General features: G+C 38.3%; 1 protein-coding gene across 2 annotated transcripts; it reads right to left on the minus strand.

The window, feature by feature from the left end:
- Window positions 1-2,043: 2,043 nt before the first annotated feature.
- On the minus strand, window positions 2,044-14,595 carry LOC139120919 (sodium-dependent multivitamin transporter-like). 2 transcript variants are annotated; one of them, XM_070685509.1, is made up of 16 exons: window positions 14,526-14,595; window positions 13,352-13,511; window positions 12,962-13,181; window positions 12,507-12,624; window positions 10,917-10,984; window positions 10,307-10,461; window positions 9,592-9,729; window positions 7,080-7,165; window positions 6,495-6,551; window positions 5,941-6,005; window positions 5,582-5,670; window positions 4,998-5,140; window positions 4,607-4,760; window positions 3,439-3,544; window positions 2,893-3,029; window positions 2,044-2,518 (listed from the first exon to the last, which is right to left on the minus strand). In XM_070685509.1, exons 2-16 carry the CDS (start codon window positions 13,480-13,482, stop codon window positions 2,407-2,409), a joined length of 1,779 nt encoding a protein of 592 aa, XP_070541610.1. In that variant the 5' UTR covers window positions 13,483-13,511; window positions 14,526-14,595; the 3' UTR covers window positions 2,044-2,406. The 2 variants fall into 2 exon arrangements, with proteins under 2 accessions (XP_070541610.1, XP_070541611.1); XM_070685510.1 differs by lacking the exon at window positions 14,526-14,595 and having other exon boundaries at window positions 12,918-13,181; window positions 13,352-13,453.
- Between the last annotated feature and the right edge of the window lie 6,075 nt (window positions 14,596-20,670).

The following is a 20,670-nucleotide window of genomic DNA, read 5'->3' on the forward strand; positions in this document are numbered from 1 at the left end:
TTAAATAAGGGAGACTACACGTCTGTGAAAGCTTATTCTCCAGCAACATTTAGTTGATCATAGCATGCTACCAAAGCTTAGATTAATTCAGAACAAAAATACAGAAATTTATCAAAATTCAGTTACTGACCCTTGGAAGTTTAAATCTAAATTAGAGATGAGCTGAGTTTCACAAGCTTGTTTCCAGACAGCTACCTGTACACTCATCTTCTTCGTTATCTGTACCATAAGCTTCTATAACAACTCTTCGATTTTCAGTTAAATCCAACTTTTTACATCCTGAAAAAATGCAACAATAGGTAATATGGCGAGATGAAACTTTAAATGTAAGACAAGGGGCTGATTATTATAAGGAAAAGTGGAGACTTTCATATACAGTGCCTCTCTTCAATACTGTTACAAAATATTTGCTTCTTCTTGTCATCAACTGATTAAAATTAAAAAGCCAAACTCTCATATGCTGAAACAATACATTGTATACTCTACGATGTTTAACTAATGTTTACATGCGATTGTGTTTACTAAAAGACATATGTTAGCTGTGATTACGCAGCGGTACTATGCAAGGCGTATCGATCGCGCTCAGGTCAAGGGTTATCACTACAGTTGTATTGCGATGACCCTTGACCCGAGTGAGATCGATCGATAGGCCATGGCCAAAAGTACCACTGCGTAGTCACAGCTAGTTGTTGGTATAGCAGCCACTGAAAGAAAAAAGGTTTCTTCACGTAGTTAAGCTATTTAAAGGTACAGTACAATTAATTTCAAAGGACGATAATATAGATGCTTCAAAAATCTAATACCTTTTACTATTTTGGAGAGGAAACTTACCCTTTCTGGTCTTGCTTCCGCACGATCACGACTTCAGGGTGCGCTTAAAAGAAAAATGTCGCAACTTCCGTTTTGATGCATCATGGGATAGGAAAAGACACCAAACTTGAACACCAAGTGTTAAGAAGTAGAACGCCCCTTGCACGCCGATGTTAAAATTAAAACGTTCATGGTGGTTTTCTGATTTTCTTTTCTAATTTTTAAACTTTCAACCCGTAATAAACGCGTAAAATTATTTTGTATACTTCCTTTTTTAGAAAAAACATGCTTTCAGCAATTGTAGGCCGGAAATATTTTTCACTTAGTGTGAAATTCGTTACACCAAAATCCGTGTACTTTTGCCGGACAGTGAAGCAATAGTAAATTTAATATAGCCATTGTAAAGAAAAAACCCCAAAAGACTGTTAATTGTTTCACAGTATTTTAAATTTTCTGTGATGCTGAGTTTTTGAACACTTGAAGGAGATCGTTGTTAACACATAGTGTTCAGGTCTAGAACATCATTGTTAATATTATGAACACTGGTGTTAACAATATGAACACAAGCCGTTCAAATTTGAACACCGACATGTACATTTTGAACGCGTAAAGACGCGTCTGGCGTCCGCTATTTTTACAGTGTAAAAATTTCACACACTTAAGTATTTCCTATACTACACTATAAGATATTATGGATGCACAACGAGTATCTCGGTATGCAAAGAAGGTAACGGAATGGCACATATGATATGTTTTATCACAGAGTTGCCACAATTTCACTCAGTTTGCCGTTGATCTCACACACTTCCACAACCCAGTGTTTGCGTGAAATATTTAACGTCCTAAACCCAAATGAGAAACTGGCAGCCAAACGATTAAAATGAACTCGAATCCGTGGTTTGGCGGTCCAATTTGATGCCAATGTAGAGAAAACATGGCCATATATCACTTGATGGTTTCGCGATATCTCCCGAAGTAGTTTACTGATCCAGTCACGTGATCTTTATAATAGAAAGAGTCTTTTGTGATCCAACAGCAGCGACGTCATTACAATTCAAATCATAAGAACCAGATATAATAATACCTTTGAAACTTGACACATTCACTTTTTTAGTAGGAAAACATCAATTGATATTTCATTGAAAATTATTATTGGTGTCACGTATTGTAACATTTTAATATGGGTATACAAATGAACCCATACAGAACAAAGGGACAGGAACTGTTTCACAATTAAAGTTCAAAATTTGGGACTTTTTAATGTTTAAGAATGTATCAGGTACAATTATTAGACTTCTATGGAAATTTCTACATTCACAGAACTAAAATACTTTGTTTGAGAAAAATTAATCTGACTTATAAAAAAGAATCTCTGAAAATTAATAACGCTATATTTGCCACGGAGTGTTTTATCAAACAACCTAACGTTATGATGATATAATCAAGGTCTTCATTTTCACGTATACCTTTGTCTATAAGTGTGATGTAAGGCGTTTGTTTGTTCCTTGTAATAGGATTACAAGTTCATGCTCCTTGATTGAATGTGAACTTATACCACAACTTTGAAGCTTCTCATAGCATGAACAGCAGAAAGAATCAGTCTGTCTTATTCATACGTCCTGTCGCGTCATCGGGTCGTTCCACTGGGAAAAATCCATCTTCTTCAAGTACAACATAATCGTCATCATCACTAAAGGTATATCTCCGTCTAGAAAGAAAAAAAGGTGATTGTTGTGTCGTATATATATATATATATATATATATATATATATATATATATATATATATATATATATATATATATGCATACAAATGTTCTCGTCGTAAACAATATTACAAATAACTTCAAGTACTTCAAGTACAAAGAAATAATATCTGTTCCTTAACTTTCATGCATCCTGCAATCTTGAGACAGATATACTCTTGATCTAAACAGTATTTTAGTATTCGAAACACTTGTCGATAGTACTGGATAAGCATATACCATGTGACATTTGATTGTCTGCCTTGAGTCGTTCCCGTTAACTTGGCCGATTTCAAGCTTAAACATGTTAGCATTTCAAATTGCCACTTTAAACCTACCTGAGCATCAATATCAGCAGTGACGAATCAACTCTTTTGAGAAGCGACGGTTTTATGCAGCGAGCAATCTCGCTGACGACAACACCGACAATAAGTGTGGCAGTAAAAGTAACGGCTGAGTACCAAATGAATGATATCTGTATGTAAAAACCAAAAATGCCGTATTCAAAACACTGAGCAGTCACTGACAGAGGTATTTTAGTTTTGACAATAGTAAGAGTTCATCATTATTATTTGGTAATGCCATACAGTAAACATCAATTAAAACCTTGTCTCTTAGAGAGTGTGATCAACGCGTAAATTCATCATATTTTACATTTTAGTTTACTGATTCATAACATCAAGAAAAGGGAAACATTAAATACTGTCCAACAACCTTCTGTTTTTGTGAACATGTAACACAAAACTTCTCACATCTTTTCCTTTACGTCTTACAGCAGTAATATCCAGATTTTTGATCATCATTAAATCAAAGGTTATTTCCTTAAAATGTATTTCTTTAAATTTGAAAATGATAAGAATGAAGAGTATTGATTCCTTTGTTACCCTTTGTATCGGTAGTGGTTCTATGTTGAGTTGTTCTGCGACGATTGGACCAGCACTGATGAAAACACCCAAAGCGAATCCAAACACTAATCCAGTAAACGCACCCCTAAAGAGAAATGAAGAAATAAGTATCACAGATTAAGGTAGGATGCACTTCGGGGACAGATATCGAATGTCAAATTTTCACAATGCTCTTCTGATCTACAACTTGTGGGACTCATTTTAAAGCTCTTGGACTTCGAAAATCGAAGGTTTAACTTCACAATGTTTCATGTTATTACAATACAAATTACCACATTGATGATAACTCCAACCAGCCAAACTTAATCTCCTTCGAACACGTGGTGGAACATACTTGTGTGACAAGTAGTCGTGACATATTTCTGAGGCGCCATTGCAACACAATAGGCAATTTATTTTATGCTTTTGTTTTTCTTGTATGTTTGTTAATTTGTTTTCCCTCCTTTTTTTCGTAGCGTCATTTAATCGACGTTTTCATTGCTTTGATAATATTTGTGTTTGATGTTTGATAGAAAATTTGTGTATATGGGTGTTTAATGAAATCCAGGGGGAGCGTCAGAAAAATTGTAACTAACTCGGTTTTTGAACCACTGTTTTTAGGGATTGGGATTTAGCCGACTGGTTATGACGAACACGATTGGAACTAATTTGGGATAAATGGATCTTGATATTTTTCAAGTTTCTCAAAAGTGTGAGGTGCCATATAGCTGAATGTTACAATATTACAATTACTCATAAAAACAAGTGTATAACTTAAAAAGAAAAATTGACGAGGCTATACTTGCAGATTAAATCGACAATACTTCACCATCCAATTATCCGAAATTAGTTCCAATCGTGTTGACTGTGATTTCTTTGCTAAGTGACTGGGTGCCCTATGTTGTAAGTTCGAATTACCCCTCCCATCGAGAGCCATGGTTGTTCTAAGTCAGCAATGAAATCTAGTCACTTCTTCGTGTCGTACAGAATTCATAAGTTTAGGCCATTGGATTTTCTTCATTGTTAATGATTCATAATATGTTAATTTGCATACTGGAACAATACAAATTAATACACTTTTCTTAAACGAATACTGAGGAATTAAGCATGAGATGTTGTGTTGTGGTGTGTGTGGATGTAATTTTGTCGACTAGAATAAACTACTCACCATGAATTCGTTCTGGTTAGGAACATACCCATTACAAACGTTGCCACTATTGGTCCACCGAAAACGCTACCCACAATATTAGATATGACCACAAGAGACCCAAGGTAAGGTACGAGAAATCCAATCAAGGTCGCCAGCACACCAAATACGCAACCTGACGAAAATAACCTATTTGTCATCATTTTACAGGAAATATACACGAGTTAACAGATCTTATGTTTCTTCTATGAAAATATGACCCTTGCAAACCATCTAATCGCAATTCAAAATATGTGAATCAGTACGTTTTTTATAAAAGTGGCAGGTTAAACGTGACAAATTATGAAGCCATTGGAAAAGAAAATACTACAGTGTTTCTGAAGAGTGAACAGTTTATACGTCTACAACTCACTCAGTATTTTAGAGAGTTTTGTGTCCCAAGCGTCGTTAACTGTCACACTTGTCTTCCTTTTGTCAGCTCTCAATTTTCTCCATGGTTTGACGATGTCTTGTAAGAAACACGCCGCTGTGCCATTTAGACCTGACGAAATCGTGCTGTATGAAAAGGGGTTATATTTGCCTCGATGTATTTTAATCAGACGCTAAACAAAGTTATCTCGGAAGAATTACATAAACACTTAATTCTGCTGGCAACTGTTTAAAACTACCGCGTCTCTTTCTTGTACTAAATTGAAAGTTTTATCATGTAATTTAGTTTCCCTTTAATGCTGTGCCAATGAACACCTCGCAAATACGCATACAACCATTTCCTTTGAAGTATTGGCATGGTTATTATCTTCAAATGAAGTTGAGAATTTGAGAAATAATCTTGCAAGTAAAGTCAGACAAACAGACAGACCAAAATTGGTAGGTATTTTATACAAAATGTGGTCAAAACGAGTTCTGTTTTGTCCCTTAAGGTAGCTTAAAAAGGGACAAGTAAGTGACGTTCATTCTTTCTAGTGTATTGTCAAATTCTCACAGGCTCAACCATACCTTAGTGCCCCAGCAAAGAGGCACGCCACGAACAAACCCTGCATGCCAGGTATCCTACCAAACTGAGAACTGACAAAGTACATCAAAATCTGTAAAACAAATTGAGGATGACGTAGTTTTCGGTTAATAAATTCATTCTCATCAGTGTCTACACCACTATGTACAAACACTTTTGCTATTGCTGACAAACAAATAATAGAATATGGTCGACGATGAATGTTCATTTGTGTTTTACCATGAAAAAAAAATCATAAAAATAACATCTTTTTTTTATCTTGTTGTGAAAGAATTTTACCATAGAAATTCAGTCGGATATTTGCGTTTTCAGAATATTAATAATGAGGACAAACAAATCACACCTGGTCGGCGTTGGAATAGTTCGGTTCATATCTCATGGAATCTCCATCGCCTGTCAACGATATATCTAAATAGAAAAATTGAACGAAAATGTATTTATCATGCTTTGAAAGAAATGTATTACATTGCTGATCATAATGCGGTACTTATCAGTATTGCAAAAGTTGGGCAGTTTTGGTCGCGGCCAGACCTCACGATGAAAAGTAAATACACGTAAGAAGATATTTCAGCAGATAATCCTAAATTAATGACAAAGCTTCTAGAGCAATGCCTTCTGAGGTTGGTTACACCTGACTCACACTTCAGCTTCCTTGTTATTCTATGCATCTGTTCAAATGTTTGCTTAATCAAAATTTGTGTTCTTGGTGATGTTAAACTAACTCGCTTTTCACTAACTCAGGTAAACCTCAAGCTCCTTTGGTGCTGTCCAGAACAACAAATTCCTCTAAGTGTATGTTGTAGACGAAACTGGCGATGAAATATACTGACTTGAAGGTTGTAAGAAAAACAAACATGCAGACAAAGAATTTCATCGATCATTCTCCCGAACGCTCACCCGGTGTCAGCGGTGGAAACGTTGAATTAATAGCTGGTACCAATGACGTCTGTTTATCTGATGGCAAAGATGAAGAGATATGTTATCGACACATTAAGAACATCTCTTTGGTTTCGCTTAGCTTGTCTGTAAGATATTCGAGTGGATTACCTTAATATCAATAGAAATTGCTGTGAAAGGGGGAAGTATGGACCTGGGGCTTGTAATATATCTTGCTACACATGCTACTACACGCTATAAGTCGACTGCAGTTTAGCAGTAGTCAAGTGCATGGGTAATCATCTTTATGGCTTTAAACATTTATTCCCCTGGCTAATTAGGCCTACATTATATGGGAATGAAACCTGAAATCACATTCAATTAATGAGGGCAATCTTGGTGGCACAATTCAAAAGGCCCATGTCACGTGAGTTCAACGGGATAGCTACCAACCTTCGTACAGAATTTGAGAAATACCTGATTGGTCATAATTTTACGTTGTGATATAATGTAAAATTAACTGAAAGGTGGAGACAATGAGGACAGCGCGTTTCGAGGAATAAATGCGAAAGGGAATTCAAAGGGTATACGAGTGTTATTGCTTACTGTTATAGAAGGCATACAGAACGAGTCCGTTGAAGTAGGAGACAGGAAACAAGATTAAGTGGAAAGGTATCGTCAGCAGTAATGACCTGAAAGTTGACAAGGAAAGAGGTATCCTTTAGGTGAAAAAAAAAAAAAGAAATGTTTCTGGTCAGCGCGCGCGTCACTTTAACAACAGCGCGTCACCCTTTTTTTTTCCTGGTTTGAGGCCGGCGGCTGTGTGGCAAACTACATAATGATTACTATAACACCAAACCAAAACGGCTGAAGAGAAAGAAAATTCTTTGGGGCACATGATCAGTGACTGCATGAACAGTTTAAATGGTACTATATTGATAAAATTACAAACTCAGTGTTATCCCCAGGCCATAGCGGTCCCGCTACGCTTTCGCCTTCCCCCCCCCCCCCCGCTACGCTTTGATTCTCCCGCTACGCTTTAAAATATTCCCGCCATCCTTAGTGCACACGCTCTGCGTAGCTACCAGCTGATGCCTGCATTGTCTACACATAAGCGCTCACTGCAACTTTTAACCTGGTGAAAGAGTGGAAGGTGTGAAGTATGGTATGCATCAGATAAGTTGTCCGGAAGTGTTGAGAGGAACGTTAAAACAATAGAAGAATCGGCTGGGTTGTTCACAAATTTTCATTCCAGAACGACTACTACGACCAACAAAGACAGTATACATCGCGGACAAGTGTTCACAGAGGTAGCGGTGTAGCACTAGCAGGGCCTTTGATCACATTCCCATGCTTTGATCAACGAAATGGACCGCAAAAGAAACAAGAGTTGACTGGTGAGGTTGATTATGATTGTACAATGATGAGTTTTGTCTGAGTACGATCACGATCGCGATCGAGTTCACATTGCATGAATTTCAATATGGCGGCGGCCATGTTGGTCGACAGGTTCATAACGTGTTGACATTGATCCTGGCGTCGCGTGTGGTTCCACTCTGACACGTTCTCTGAAAGATTTTACACCTGATTTTCGAGGGATTCTAGTTGTACTAAGTTCATGTCTTGTGATCATCTTGGTGGTATTTTTAAAATCAAGAATCGAACGACGATGTTCAGTGGAAGTAGAAGTTATGCGGGGAGTGGGGGGGGGGGGGGGGGCCGCTGGTTGAAATCTATCCCGTGATGAAAAATTATTCGCGGTGTTTGTCGTTCAAAAATGATATAAAATTCAATTGCATTTGAATTGTGTAAAGCTTAAACTTGTGAATTTTCCTCTTTGTTGGCAAGTTTTGACAATTTATTAGCAATATATGTATTAATGAAACTCCAATGAGACGAACCATTTCTTGCTCTCAAAGTTTCAATCTGAATCTTCTGTTTTAATTGCAATTGTAATTACAATACTATGATGATTTATTTAAGTGTAATAAAGAGTTTCCATGATGTTCAAACTGCACACTTTTGTGTTACCATTGCATTTTGTTGTGAGTGTACATGTATGTGTGGATGCATGTGCAAGCTTACATCCATATGCAAATATAAATTAATGATATGCAAATGATTATGCAAATTAGCCGCTAAGCTTTGGCGCTTTAACTGACCCTGCTCCCTCCCTTGAGGAGGAGGAAAAAAAAAAAAAAAAAAAAAACCGCGTCGCCGCACCATTTTTTAAAGAAAGGCCTGACCAGAAACATTTCTTTTTTTTTTTTTGGCCTTAGGTGAAAAATTTGCTTTATTATAAGTTGTGTTTATAATCATTTTAATTTAGTTTATTACATTTCAAGTATTATTCAGGTACTGTGATTGGCTGAGCCTCACTCACGTGATATAAAACAAAAAGTGATAGAACATGGCTCAGGTGATATAGCCCTGTCGCGTGCGCTGATATAGCCCTGTCGCGTGCAGTGATATAGCCCTGTCGCTACCACGTTCTGGAATACCGCGCGTCCTTTCTGCGCGTACCACATCATCGCGTACATTTGCTTGGTATTTTCTGTAAAGCAATGGCTTTTGAAAAGGTACAAGAAATTAATTCATCGTATACAGCGATTAAAAACAGATGAAGACTAATATGATAGGTTTTCCTCGTTGGACGAGAGATGAATCCACTGTGGACAATATAACACTACAGCAGGGCCAGGAACGAATGTAGCACATAGCATATTGGCCAACCAATGAAGGGCGTTATCTATCAAAACATGGACGATATCAGGTAAAACATACACCTATATTATTAAAATGATCGTTATATATTCAATATAATGAAACTTGAAGGAAAGCACGCTTTGTTATTAGGCTAGATTGAAGAGACCGTACCGACATCTTGATTTCACTAAGTCCTTAGCCCTGCTGATACAATCGCCGCATTTCTGAACCAGTTTAGGCCTGATTGAGTGTAAAATGCATTTCGATCAGATTAAAGAAACAGCTGTAAAATCCTCATTCTATGGCAGAAAGAGACAAGTTTGGCTGAACAAAGACGACGTAGGTACTTGCATTAATTAACCTTGGCTGTCATTACTTCAGACAAAAACCTGTTAGGAATATTGCCACTTACCCTCTCGCATGTCCTAAAGACTTCGCTGCGATGTACCGTTGTACTGCGGGCTGCGTTACACTGACCGTCACAACGCTTACCACGATACCGATTGTTAGTCCGAAGAATGAAAGTCGGTCAGTCGGGTCAAAGGAAAAGCTGACAAAGACAAGATAATTAATACATAATATCTCATTATCTTAAATCTTTAATATTGTAAGATTTAATAGATATTTACCATGGTCAAAACAATCCACAGTGCGGTAAGAATAATCAAAACTTTAAATCTGAGGACAAAGACAAGATAATTAATACATAATATCTTATTATCTTAAATCTTTAATATTGTAAGATTTAATAGATATTTACCATGGTCAAAACAATCCACAGTGCGGTAAGAATAATCAAAACTTTAAATCTGAGAGTCTCGCCAGACTGTGAGAAAAAGACGACGATTTGATATATGGCGAAAATGGGAGTAAAAAAAGGTATTATCAACGAATACAGAGGTACTTCACTTTAGTCGTTCACATAAAAAGTTAGTAAAATAAAGAATAGAAAATTAAAGAACATGCGAACTTATGTTAATTGTCCTGATGATCTGAGAGGATATGTCGAACGCGACATAAATGTGAAGTTCTTTTCTGTGTCACACCAACAACTTTGGTTATGATTGCGCATGTGCAGCTCAATGGCTTCATATGAATATCTTCAGGTCGAATACATCGAACCTTACTTAAAGAATTTCAGCCTGTCTCCGACGTCATTATTGTTCCAGACGCGTTCAAGTCCACCAACTTCATGTGTTCCAAGGATGGCCACTGTCAACAACGACCCGACTATGACGAGGAACTGGAATACATCGGCCCATATCACTGCTTTCATCCCACCCTATAAAAATGTATAAAGCAACACTTACTTACACCTACAAGATGATATTTCATTCTTACAGCGTTTACTTTGATCAGAAATTAAAATTTGATGACGTCATAAACGACTAGAATGAATGCAAGCCTATTCTTCCCTGAGTCATTTTTAAAATTGCTTAATTGCTAAACTGGACTGCTTTCAGCACTTAACGGTTTATCAAAGAAATGTTACGTTTATAACAGTGCTCTGTGTTGATCATCGATGTTTCTGTGAATTTTATTTTTTTGAGGGTAGAGGATTAAATTTTGTGAGTAAAGTGGACTTGTCAAGTGATTTTTACGTATTATACCAACGTACGAGAAAGGCATATTTGCTTTGTCACCAGAAATGCACACTTTAGACATTTTAAAGTAAAGAATTATTTCGAGGTTCATTTCGCTGTATTTACCCGTTAACATGAGTAGAATTATACTCACCAAGGTTGTATAAAACGTAGCGATAGTACCTGTAATGACAACTGTTTTCCACATCTCGAGTCCCTGAACTGATATCAACCAAAACAAACCGAAAAGAAAATTGAATTGCATCTGTACAATCTTTCTAATAGTATAGGACTATGAGTTCAACTCAAACAGCGAAGATTGGTTATACTAAATGCATATCACAGATATGATTGGGAGTTCAGGATAATCGGACTATTCTTACGTAAGTATGAAAGATATATTAGATATGTAATGTAATTTTGGTTTGGAGTTTCTATAACACAAGCTGTCAATGTTTTTCAGAAAGGCATAAAAGAAATGAAATATTTACAGTTGACCACTAGATGGCGATGCGATCGACTGATTGTAAATATGGGGTATTTCAAGACCCCATCTCTGTTTATTTGTGGATTATGACGTCTGTACGGCGCTTATTTGACAAAACGTGCTTATCTGACAAAAACTCTTTTTACCAATAGCCTAGGGAGTCACTTAGCCAGCGCACTTCTCCTCCGATGCTGTGTGTTCCTGGCGTAGCATCGTACACAGGGCTACGGTACACGAAGTCTTCTATACGAAGGACTTTGTTTCTATACTCTCAAATTGTTTACATGTAATTAATTCTTTTTGTTATGGTTGTCTTTGCAATTGCCGGGCTCGCTCACTAGTTGAGACCATGTTGAGACACTACGTGACTACATGTGGGTGCATGTTTATTGAGTATAATTTATATACTCAACTGGCAAAATTAGCGATCGAGGAAGGTGATCTAAAACAAAAGAAAACAAGAAGTACTCTCTTGAACGTTCGCCATTGTGATGATTTTGATACTCCCTCCACAGTGATACCAGACGACCTCATGTGACCTCGGGCCCTCTCCTCTACCCTTTAAGACAACCACTATGTGTTAATCGATGGATACATAGTGATTAATTGAGGTGCTCGGTGATTTTACGCAATCTATGAAATTTATTGTATTTTCAACTATTTTATGGCCATTTTGTGATGTTTGTGATTTTAAACTGCTTTAATTAAGATTTCATGACCCCGTTTTGACAGGCGAAGTATTGTGTGGGCTACAAGCATTAGTTATTTTTGTCAGATGAGCACGTTTTGTCAGATAGGCGCCGTAGATAAGTCTAATGTGAAGGGCTTCTCGGATCTTCCTTGGCATGTCACACTGTGCTGAATCAACGATGGATGAATGGATGGGTGGGTGGGGGGGTGGGTGTGTAAGTGGGTGGATAGATTGGTGGGTGGATGTATGGATCATATGACTGTGAAACGTTTATTGCTTCAAGTGGCATTCAAAGAATTTTTTCTTATCAGCCAAGTACATTGGCTTAAGGGACTTGTTTACTGTAGTGACAGGTACTGTAGAAAAAGAATATCAACACCATTCAGAGACTTGAATTCATATTTCATGGCAGGTTGGTGGACAGTAAAGAAATTAGATAGTGTAAATAATTTTATTTTACAGTATCTATGATACTGACCAGAACAGACACAGGTATTACACATTATAATACCTTCGTGATATATTTGTTTTAAATATATAAACCATTTCAGCGTTGCATATTTTACCTGCTTCAATAGCCAAAGCTGGTCCCACCATGGTTGTCGCCATGTATAGCAACATTTGAAGTGAAGAGATGGTGGAACATGTAATGCGATGGCTTACGTGGTATCGCAGGCCCATGTACTGCAATAGACAAACATGAAAGGTTAACTCATAGTGTTCACGATTTTCATGATGGTGTGTAAATTTAGAGTGTAGCATAAGTACACGCGTTGTTATGCCAACAGAAATGAGTGTGTCACATGACATTGATTTATCTTCCTCTTGATTCTTGCGGTTGTTGAATTGTACAGTGTGTGAGATAAAGAAAAACGCTGTTTAAATTGACCCTTGATGGGAATTTTCAGTGATGAAGAAGAATGGCATTTACATATATTTATGTATAAAAAAGAAATAGGCATACACTAATGATGTACCTCAGAGATTAAATCAATGAAGACAGTGTTCGAGGACATCTCACCTCGAAGACACTTGTTAGATTAAGTCGCCGAAACACTGGTATGAAGAAATATGCTGTAAAGGGGTAGGCCCATAGGTAACTATTGATGTAGAAAACGTATTGAATCCCGTAAATAAAGACCTCTGCTGGAAGCCCCATGACAGCAATTGCTGAGGTGAATGAGACGAACATAGACATGGCGATCGGAACGCATCCCATACTTCGGTTTGCAACTAGAAATCTAAAATCAAGACAAAAGAAACAAGATATCATTACACAGGAACACCAAGTACTTGGCTTGGGCAATATGAAATTGTGAAGGGTAATTTTGGCTCAAAATCTTGTAACAAAAATGTGAACTTTTAAATTATATTTCTCTGATAAAAGCGAACAAAATGGCTTCTTTCTTACTTTGAAGTTGTTTGCTGTCCTCCACCTGCAAAACAGTGATATATCCCAGTGGCAGCCGAAACACCCAGCATAGCCGAGAAGACGACATAGTCGACCACCCCAAAAGGTATGACATCGGTTGAGTCTGACATCGAAACTGAAAGAATTTATCTTTCTTTTTCTGGGTAGAAAACCACAATATAATTCACTGAACCAGATGTAATAGTTAAGAAGATAATACAGTGTTGGTACGTAACGGCAGACAGCTTGTAACAGTTCAATATTAATGCAAAGTTTGCCATCAATGTTAGTACTTAAAAGTTCCATGACCGCCACCAGTATGAACTACTCCATTATTCTAATATCAGTAATATCTCCCCTTAACTCTGTGTCGCACCTGTCTGGCTAATCAAGGTACTGAGGTTACTACTTTCTACATATAATATTTTATAGCATCACTCCAAAAATATGATGTAATTTTTTCAGCCTTAAAAAGTCTAACCTTTAATTTTTAGCCCCTCATCTGAGGAAATTTCATGCAGTGGCAACCTTCACACCAATACATAAACAGACATTAAATCGCAACTGCATCAAACACTCCGCGGGAACTGGCCTAGTCTCTTAGAAAATGACTGACAAAACTTACATATAAACGTCACCGAATTCGCGAAGTGAACCAATTGGTAGAACTTTTTAAGCATCCAGAGATTTTTTACAATGAATATGAGACTCAACCACGGTGTCACGCTTTGTTCTCCAGTAATTAATAGAGAACTGTTTTTATTTTTATTTTTCCCTTATGGTTTTTTACAATCGTGGCAAACCGTTGCTACAACCGAGATGATAAGATAGCGAAGCACACTGAATTATGGGGGAAACAGAGGACAATTATCGTGTGGGTGGCCTTTACCCCTTAAAAGACTTTGTGTAAATAAACCAGGCACAATTAAATAATAATTTTTGATTTAAATTTTTTTAATTTTTTTTGATTTTTTAAATTAAAGATATTGATAGAGTTTCATGAAAATGTAGTCATGAAAAAGCGCTGCATTAGGTGAGGACAAACTTGTAGTGATTCTGAATGTAAAGGAATTGTAAAACGTACAATCTGATTATGAGTTGACTGAGGGCACTAACGTTCTTGATACATTCTATTTCTGTGTGACTGACAAACTTAGTGGCATTTTGATCTTACCTGAAAGGAAGCGGTTTCTTGCTACGATGACAGTGTAACAGGTTGACCTGGACTTGTAGCTTTGAATAGTTAGTGACATCAATAAGTAAACATAAAAATGCTATCGTGAAGCTATGAATTATTTTATTGCTGATTTGGGAGAAATTGCTTCTATAGAGGGACGAGCTGTCGATCTTTTTCGTCATTTGGCGAAAAAAGGCTTTCCTAAGACGGAGTAAATCATGGCGATAGACAGAAAGCATAATTTGAATAGGATCTCAAAACATAAACACCGGGGCAAAGAGAAAAGAAGCAAATTTACCCAAGTAAATCTACTTCTTACGTATTCGATCTACCTGGTAAAAGTGTGTAAGATCGGCCGAATAATTGAACTTTTGTTTATCTCTCGACCTAGGTAATCTCAAATTCCATGTGATAACAAGGAACTCTATCACGTGCAGTGAGTTCCAATTCAAACATCTGTGGTCAATATAATACGGGTTGCCAGTCTTAGAGAAATTTAGCGGTGGTCGATGCTGCAGTAGTGCGGGGCGGTAATTTCGTATACATGTAGTCGGTGTTAGAGTATAAAAAACTTCACTTTATCTAATTCAAGCAATGATAAAATAGTAGAAATTGACAGCGTCCTGGGTTTGTTAAGTCTTAGTTACTTTATGTAAGGTTATACATAACTTAAAGTTTGAAAGTACTTGCATAGTTGTGTATGGCTTTTTAAATCAATAAAGTTTGCAAAATCCATGTTTCGAAATTGAAGGTCATAGAACTTGCATGTACATATTTCGAAGTGAAAATAATTAGAGAAAGAGAGAGAAAGAGAGAGGGGGAGGGGGAGAGAGGGAGGGAGGGAGGGAGGGAGGGGAGAGAGTAAAAGAAGAAAACGTAAACTCCTTTGCAGATGGAGATCTTGTGACAGGATCTGTCGTAGGAAGACAGAATGAATGTTAACGTTGTAATTGCTTGTATGGTGAGGTACACAATAATCACTCACATGTCGAAAATATAAGTATCGTGCTGATAAGATTAAATTATCGTTACCATTGTAATTGAAATATTTATTTCTCCCATGCACGTATGTTGACTCTGGCTATCGTGAGGTGTGAAAGATCACATGACCTATATACATACTACTTTTTTTCGCTCACACTTAACACCGGTGGTGGGCTAATGCTTTGGAAAACCATGGATGTTTTATAAAAAAATAAACTAAATATGAACTATGCTCAGGCTGTTTGAAACACTTACAGATTGGAATTATCGAAAATTGTTGTGGTAGTAGCAATTAATGCTACGATGTGTTAACTTTGTTGTTTAAGGTCATAGAACTCGCACGTACATATTTCGAAGTGAAAATAATCAGAGAGAGAGTAAAAGAAGAAAACGTAAACTCCTCCCTTTTGGGAGGATCAACAGCAGCTGTGGTGGTCGGACGGGTTTCTTCCTCGCTCTCGCCTTGTTTTCGTCTTATATACCGCTATCATCATAGTGGAATATCGGCAACTATCGTGACCAGGAGCTTCCAAACAGGTGCCGCCAACTAAGCTGTTCGTGCAAAAAGGTGTTCGTGTGAAGTTTTTCAGCGGGCGGGCAAATTTCAAAACCAATCAGCGGGCGGGGAGAAAATATCGATATTACTGTGGGCGGGGAAGAAATTTCAATACTTTCAGCGGGCGGGGAGAAAATTTTTGACAGTGGGCACCGGAAAATACGTAGAGGGAGGGGAAAGCGGCGTGCTTGATAAAACTTGAGGAGAAATTAAGCGCCTAACTTAGAGGGCAATAACTTAGAGAGCAATGTTCCAAGTATACTACTAACTGCTCGCACGGTTTTGCGTTGTTCTGGGGTGCCTAGTGGGCATCTAGTTTGCAATGGGAAATTTCAGTAGTGGGGAGAGGGCAGCTGGGAGCTTGAATTGTTGTGGGGAGTGGGGAGCGGGCAGACTGTAGATACCGGAGGGCAGTGGGCATCAAAATTCAGTGGGAGGGCATATTTTCAGCGTATGCCAGTGGGAGGGCAGTTACGAACAGCTCTCACTTTCCCCTCCAAATTTTAGGTCAGGGTCAAAAATAAGAAAAATCGGTATATCAGCCTTCAAAACGTGTTTTGTGATGATTTTGCGAAATTCATGAAATTTACCAGTTGGCGGCACCTGTTCCAAACTTCTACAAGCTGTTGTCTGATACTGGTGTTGGTGTTTTTGAATGTTTCTCGTCTCGTTCAGCGTTCATCGACTTGCAATTGCTGCTTGTGTTTTGCAACGGAACGGCACGGTTCTCAGTGTCTGCCATTGTATTGAACGCTGCCACGTATCAATTGCCGAACCGGACTTGTGTGGAACAGGTTTTTGATGACAACTTTGTATCTTTGGTCAGTGGTCTGCTGACAACACAAGGTACATTTTCTATATCGTATCACAGATAATGTCTTCTAAAAAACTTGTATGCAACAACCGACTGAAAAAAACATTTTGTCTGATTCGATTATATTTCAATGCACAGAATGCGTCGAGTTTTACTTGTGTGAAACCTGCCATTACTCTACAACAATAGCGCCAAGCAGCAGTTCTAGTCAAGGTGGCTACGGAGGCAAGTTCGTCACTATTACGAAGAGTGGTCATACTGGTTAAAGTTTTAATCTTATTCACCATCTTGCAAAGTGCCAAAAAGGTTTGACTGATTCATCGCTATCTTTCGCCGTGTCGCTGAATTTTCTAATGGTATGAGACCTGCATTTTTATGCTTATAAAATTTGTTTCTGCGGCTATTAATCGTATCCTGCAGTTCTGATTTAATAAACCTAAAGATGGTGCATACTAGGAGCAACTCTCACTGTGTTGACAATTTCGATTTTAAAAGGTTTAGCTGGGCAAAGTGGTTTTCTCTCTCGTACGGATACTGCCAACGAGGTATACACGTTTACACCTGGTGATATAACGATGGTTGTATGCAAATGCGTGAACATCAGATCATTATATTTGCATCATATGCAGGTGTTTGATCTAAGCGATCCTGCCAATCGTCGGTAAACATCTACTGTTTGCAGCAGCATAACTTTGTACTATTCACTGCTGTCGATCATTATGAGCGGCGACGCACAACTAAATCCTGGTCCAATAAAATGTCCGTGCAGATTGTGCGAGAAACCTGTCAAGGGTAACCGGCGAGACATTCAATGCGCCACTTGCAACACATGGTATCACACAAAGTGCATTTAGGGAGCAAACTGTTATTACGGCCGGGGGTGGACCGGCAAATTCTTCTTGTGCGTCAGTCAAAAGAAGTGAAACCCCCCGCCGATTGCCCTCAAAAATCGATGACCCCTTTTAAGATGACAAAAATTTCGTGACCCCCCCCCCCTCAAAAAAACCCACATACATTGCTTAAGGTAGAACGCCCCTCGGGACAGATATCAGACTCTCAAAAATTTTACCGTCTTAGTTTTTCGAAAATCCAAAATTTAATTTCCCCCCCACAGAGTTAATACTGGGATGGCGGCCATTTTGAATTTCAAAAATTGCAAAATGTTGAGCAATTTGTTTTGCTAGTTCCGAACTTTGCACGGTGACCCCCGATTTTTATTGTTGATTTGGTAAGAGAGTGGTTGAAAGTTTCGTTTGAGAAAGTTTGAGCAAAAGTTTAAGTCTTTCACTTTCGAGGTGCATACTACCTTAAGTATTGATCCAATTTTGAACGATATAAACGTTTTATTACCGGTGCATATATACTATATAACATTATTTGAAAATAGATTTTTCCAAGACCCTGCTCTTCTTCCTGATCTCGTATACACTATGTACTGTGTCCCTAAAGGTTCGAAAAGTTCTTCAACACTTGTGCTGCTGCCAATTTCATGAATAACAACATAATCATCCTCTTCCTCGGCTAAAAGGTCTGAGTCTGATATGTCACTGTCAGTTTCTTTATCTGTATTTTGGACAATTTCCAAATGATGTATGATTTTTCTCTGACTTTCCATGCTATTTTGTTCTCTCTTGAGTATATCACAGGAAACTGCCTTGATTTTTGTCGCCTTTGTTCCCTTTGGTTGTCAGATTGTGATAAATTAAGTATCTGTTAAGTTCATGTACATATAACTTCTTAAGTGAACCATTCATCACCATGGACAACCAATCATAATCCTTGTACTGTTTTTCTTGCTCTTCCTTCTTTTGCTGTCTTCTTCCACTTCTTATCACTCGTGTTTGTTTCAACAATGTCAGATGTTGAAGACAACTGATGACATGCCTTCTTTCACTGCATACTTCTGTGACACTTCCTTGATGCTGTCATGGTAAAGGACCGTTCAGTTTTTACGGCCGGTGGGTGCGGCAAAATCCAGGGGGGTCGTCGTAATTTTGGAATCCGCGAAGGGTGGGTCATCTTTTTCTCACTGGTAGGAAAGAAGGGGGTCACCACATTTTCAAAAACATAATACCTACAATAAAGTTCACTTTATGCCATGGCCATGATCGACCCTCTTTACCGGCGGGCCGCCTTCGGAGGCCCACTACAATAAATATACTTTATGTATTACCCATGACCCTCTTAACGGCCAGAGGCCTTTGGGGGCCCACTCCAATTAGGTTTACGTCATACAATGGCCATGATCGACCCTCTTTACCGGCGGGCCGCTTGCGGCGGCCCACTACAATAAATTTACTTTATGTAATACCCCATGACAATCTTAACGGACGGACGCCTTCAGCGGCCCTGTCCAGTAAAGTTTACTTTATGCAATTGCCATGATCGACCCTCTTTACCGGCGGGCCACCTTTGGTGGCCCACTAGAATAAAGTTGACTTTATGTAATAGTCCATGACCCTCTTAACTGGAGGGTTGCCTTTGGCGAACCACTCCAATAAAGTTTACTTTATACAATGTCCATGGACATAAGTTGTCTATGGAAATGAAGTTAAAAATTGCCTTACAGTCTTCCTAATTAACAGGCGTTTGCATGGATGTGGCTGAGAAGTTTGTGCACAGGCATCTCTGCTACAAGTGCGCCGCGTACCGCAGTTCAAATCCAAACCGTGCGGGTAAATTTGACATATGGGTTTTGGTTATTTTTCAGCGAGAGGGGGGGGGGGGGGTCATCAAATTTTTTCGTCTGACAAAGGGGGGGGTCATCTTTTTTTTGACGAAAAATGCAGGGGGGTCTATATTTTTTTGAACACCGGCGACAAGATTTTGCCGGCCCTCCCCCAGGCCGTAAAAACTGAACGGTCCCTAAGTGATACTTGGTTTTGTCTGAAGAGTCTGGTAATGTTCACTCTGGGCTGCCAGTCATCGGATTGTCTTGGTTGACCATCATCATGTACATTTGGAGTATCAAATACATCTCTGAAATGGTAGGGTCTACTTGGATCTGGGACGGGTTGCGGTATTCTGTCCATTTTGGGTCCAGTGAAGGGGTAGAGGTTACACAACTCACATTTTGCTCTTTTTCAAGACAGCCCTCCTCCATGTATTCCATATACAGTTCACCGATATGGAAATGGTTGTGTATAAAATTGAATATTTTTAGATGTAAGTCGAACCTGGGATAGCAGCCCTTGCTCGTACACTGGATAGTCTGGTATATTCATGGACGCAGTTTGAGTTATTGTAGAAATACATATTTTCAGCTCTCTCAGAAACATGTGCCTTTACATATTCATTCAGGACAGGTGCTCCATTAATTCGCAAATTTTATTGATAAGTTTATTTATCCAGATAAGTTTCACATCTTTCTTGAAAACTGGTCAGATATCAAAAGTAGTACTGTGCAACAGCACAAGGGGAACCTTTCAACATAAGCCAGATTTGTGGCTTGCACATGTCATTGCCTAGCTTAAGCCAAAGACTGATAGTAATTGTTCATTTGCCCTCAGCAAGCTCTATTTACAAGTAGATTAGCCTGTATAGAGTTCCTGAGGCAAGATGTTCATGTAACAGATAAATACATATACTATTATTTAGATTACAGTGAAATGACTTCAGGGAACGAAATTATCAAGTTCAGAGAGTCATTTTTATTTCCTAGAATAGTTTTGTACACTGAAACTCCTTTTTGACGGGATCGATACTTCTGAAAATCAAGTGACCCTCCCCCTCTATGGTGTGTGAAAAATACATGACACCCCTTTGCAGTTTTCAAATTTAAGGTGACA

Source organism: Ptychodera flava, chromosome 21, assembly GCF_041260155.1.
Source record: "Ptychodera flava strain L36383 chromosome 21, AS_Pfla_20210202, whole genome shotgun sequence".
In the NCBI taxonomy this organism is placed as follows: domain Eukaryota; kingdom Metazoa; phylum Hemichordata; class Enteropneusta; family Ptychoderidae; genus Ptychodera; species Ptychodera flava.

Bases quoted from the DNA above. Each gene is read 5' to 3' on its own strand.
- LOC139120919 (XM_070685509.1), bottom strand. From the start codon at position 13,482: ATGTCAGACTCAACCGATGTCATACCTTTTGGGGTGGTCGACTATGTC. The intron at 6,552-7,079 runs GTAAGCAATAAC...CTTTGCCATCAG, and splicing joins TCTGTATGCCTTCTATAACA to ATAAACAGACGTCATTGGTA. The intron at 6,006-6,494 runs GTGAGCGTTCGG...TTTTCTATTTAG, and splicing joins GTTTCCACCGCTGACACCGG to ATATATCGTTGACAGGCGAT.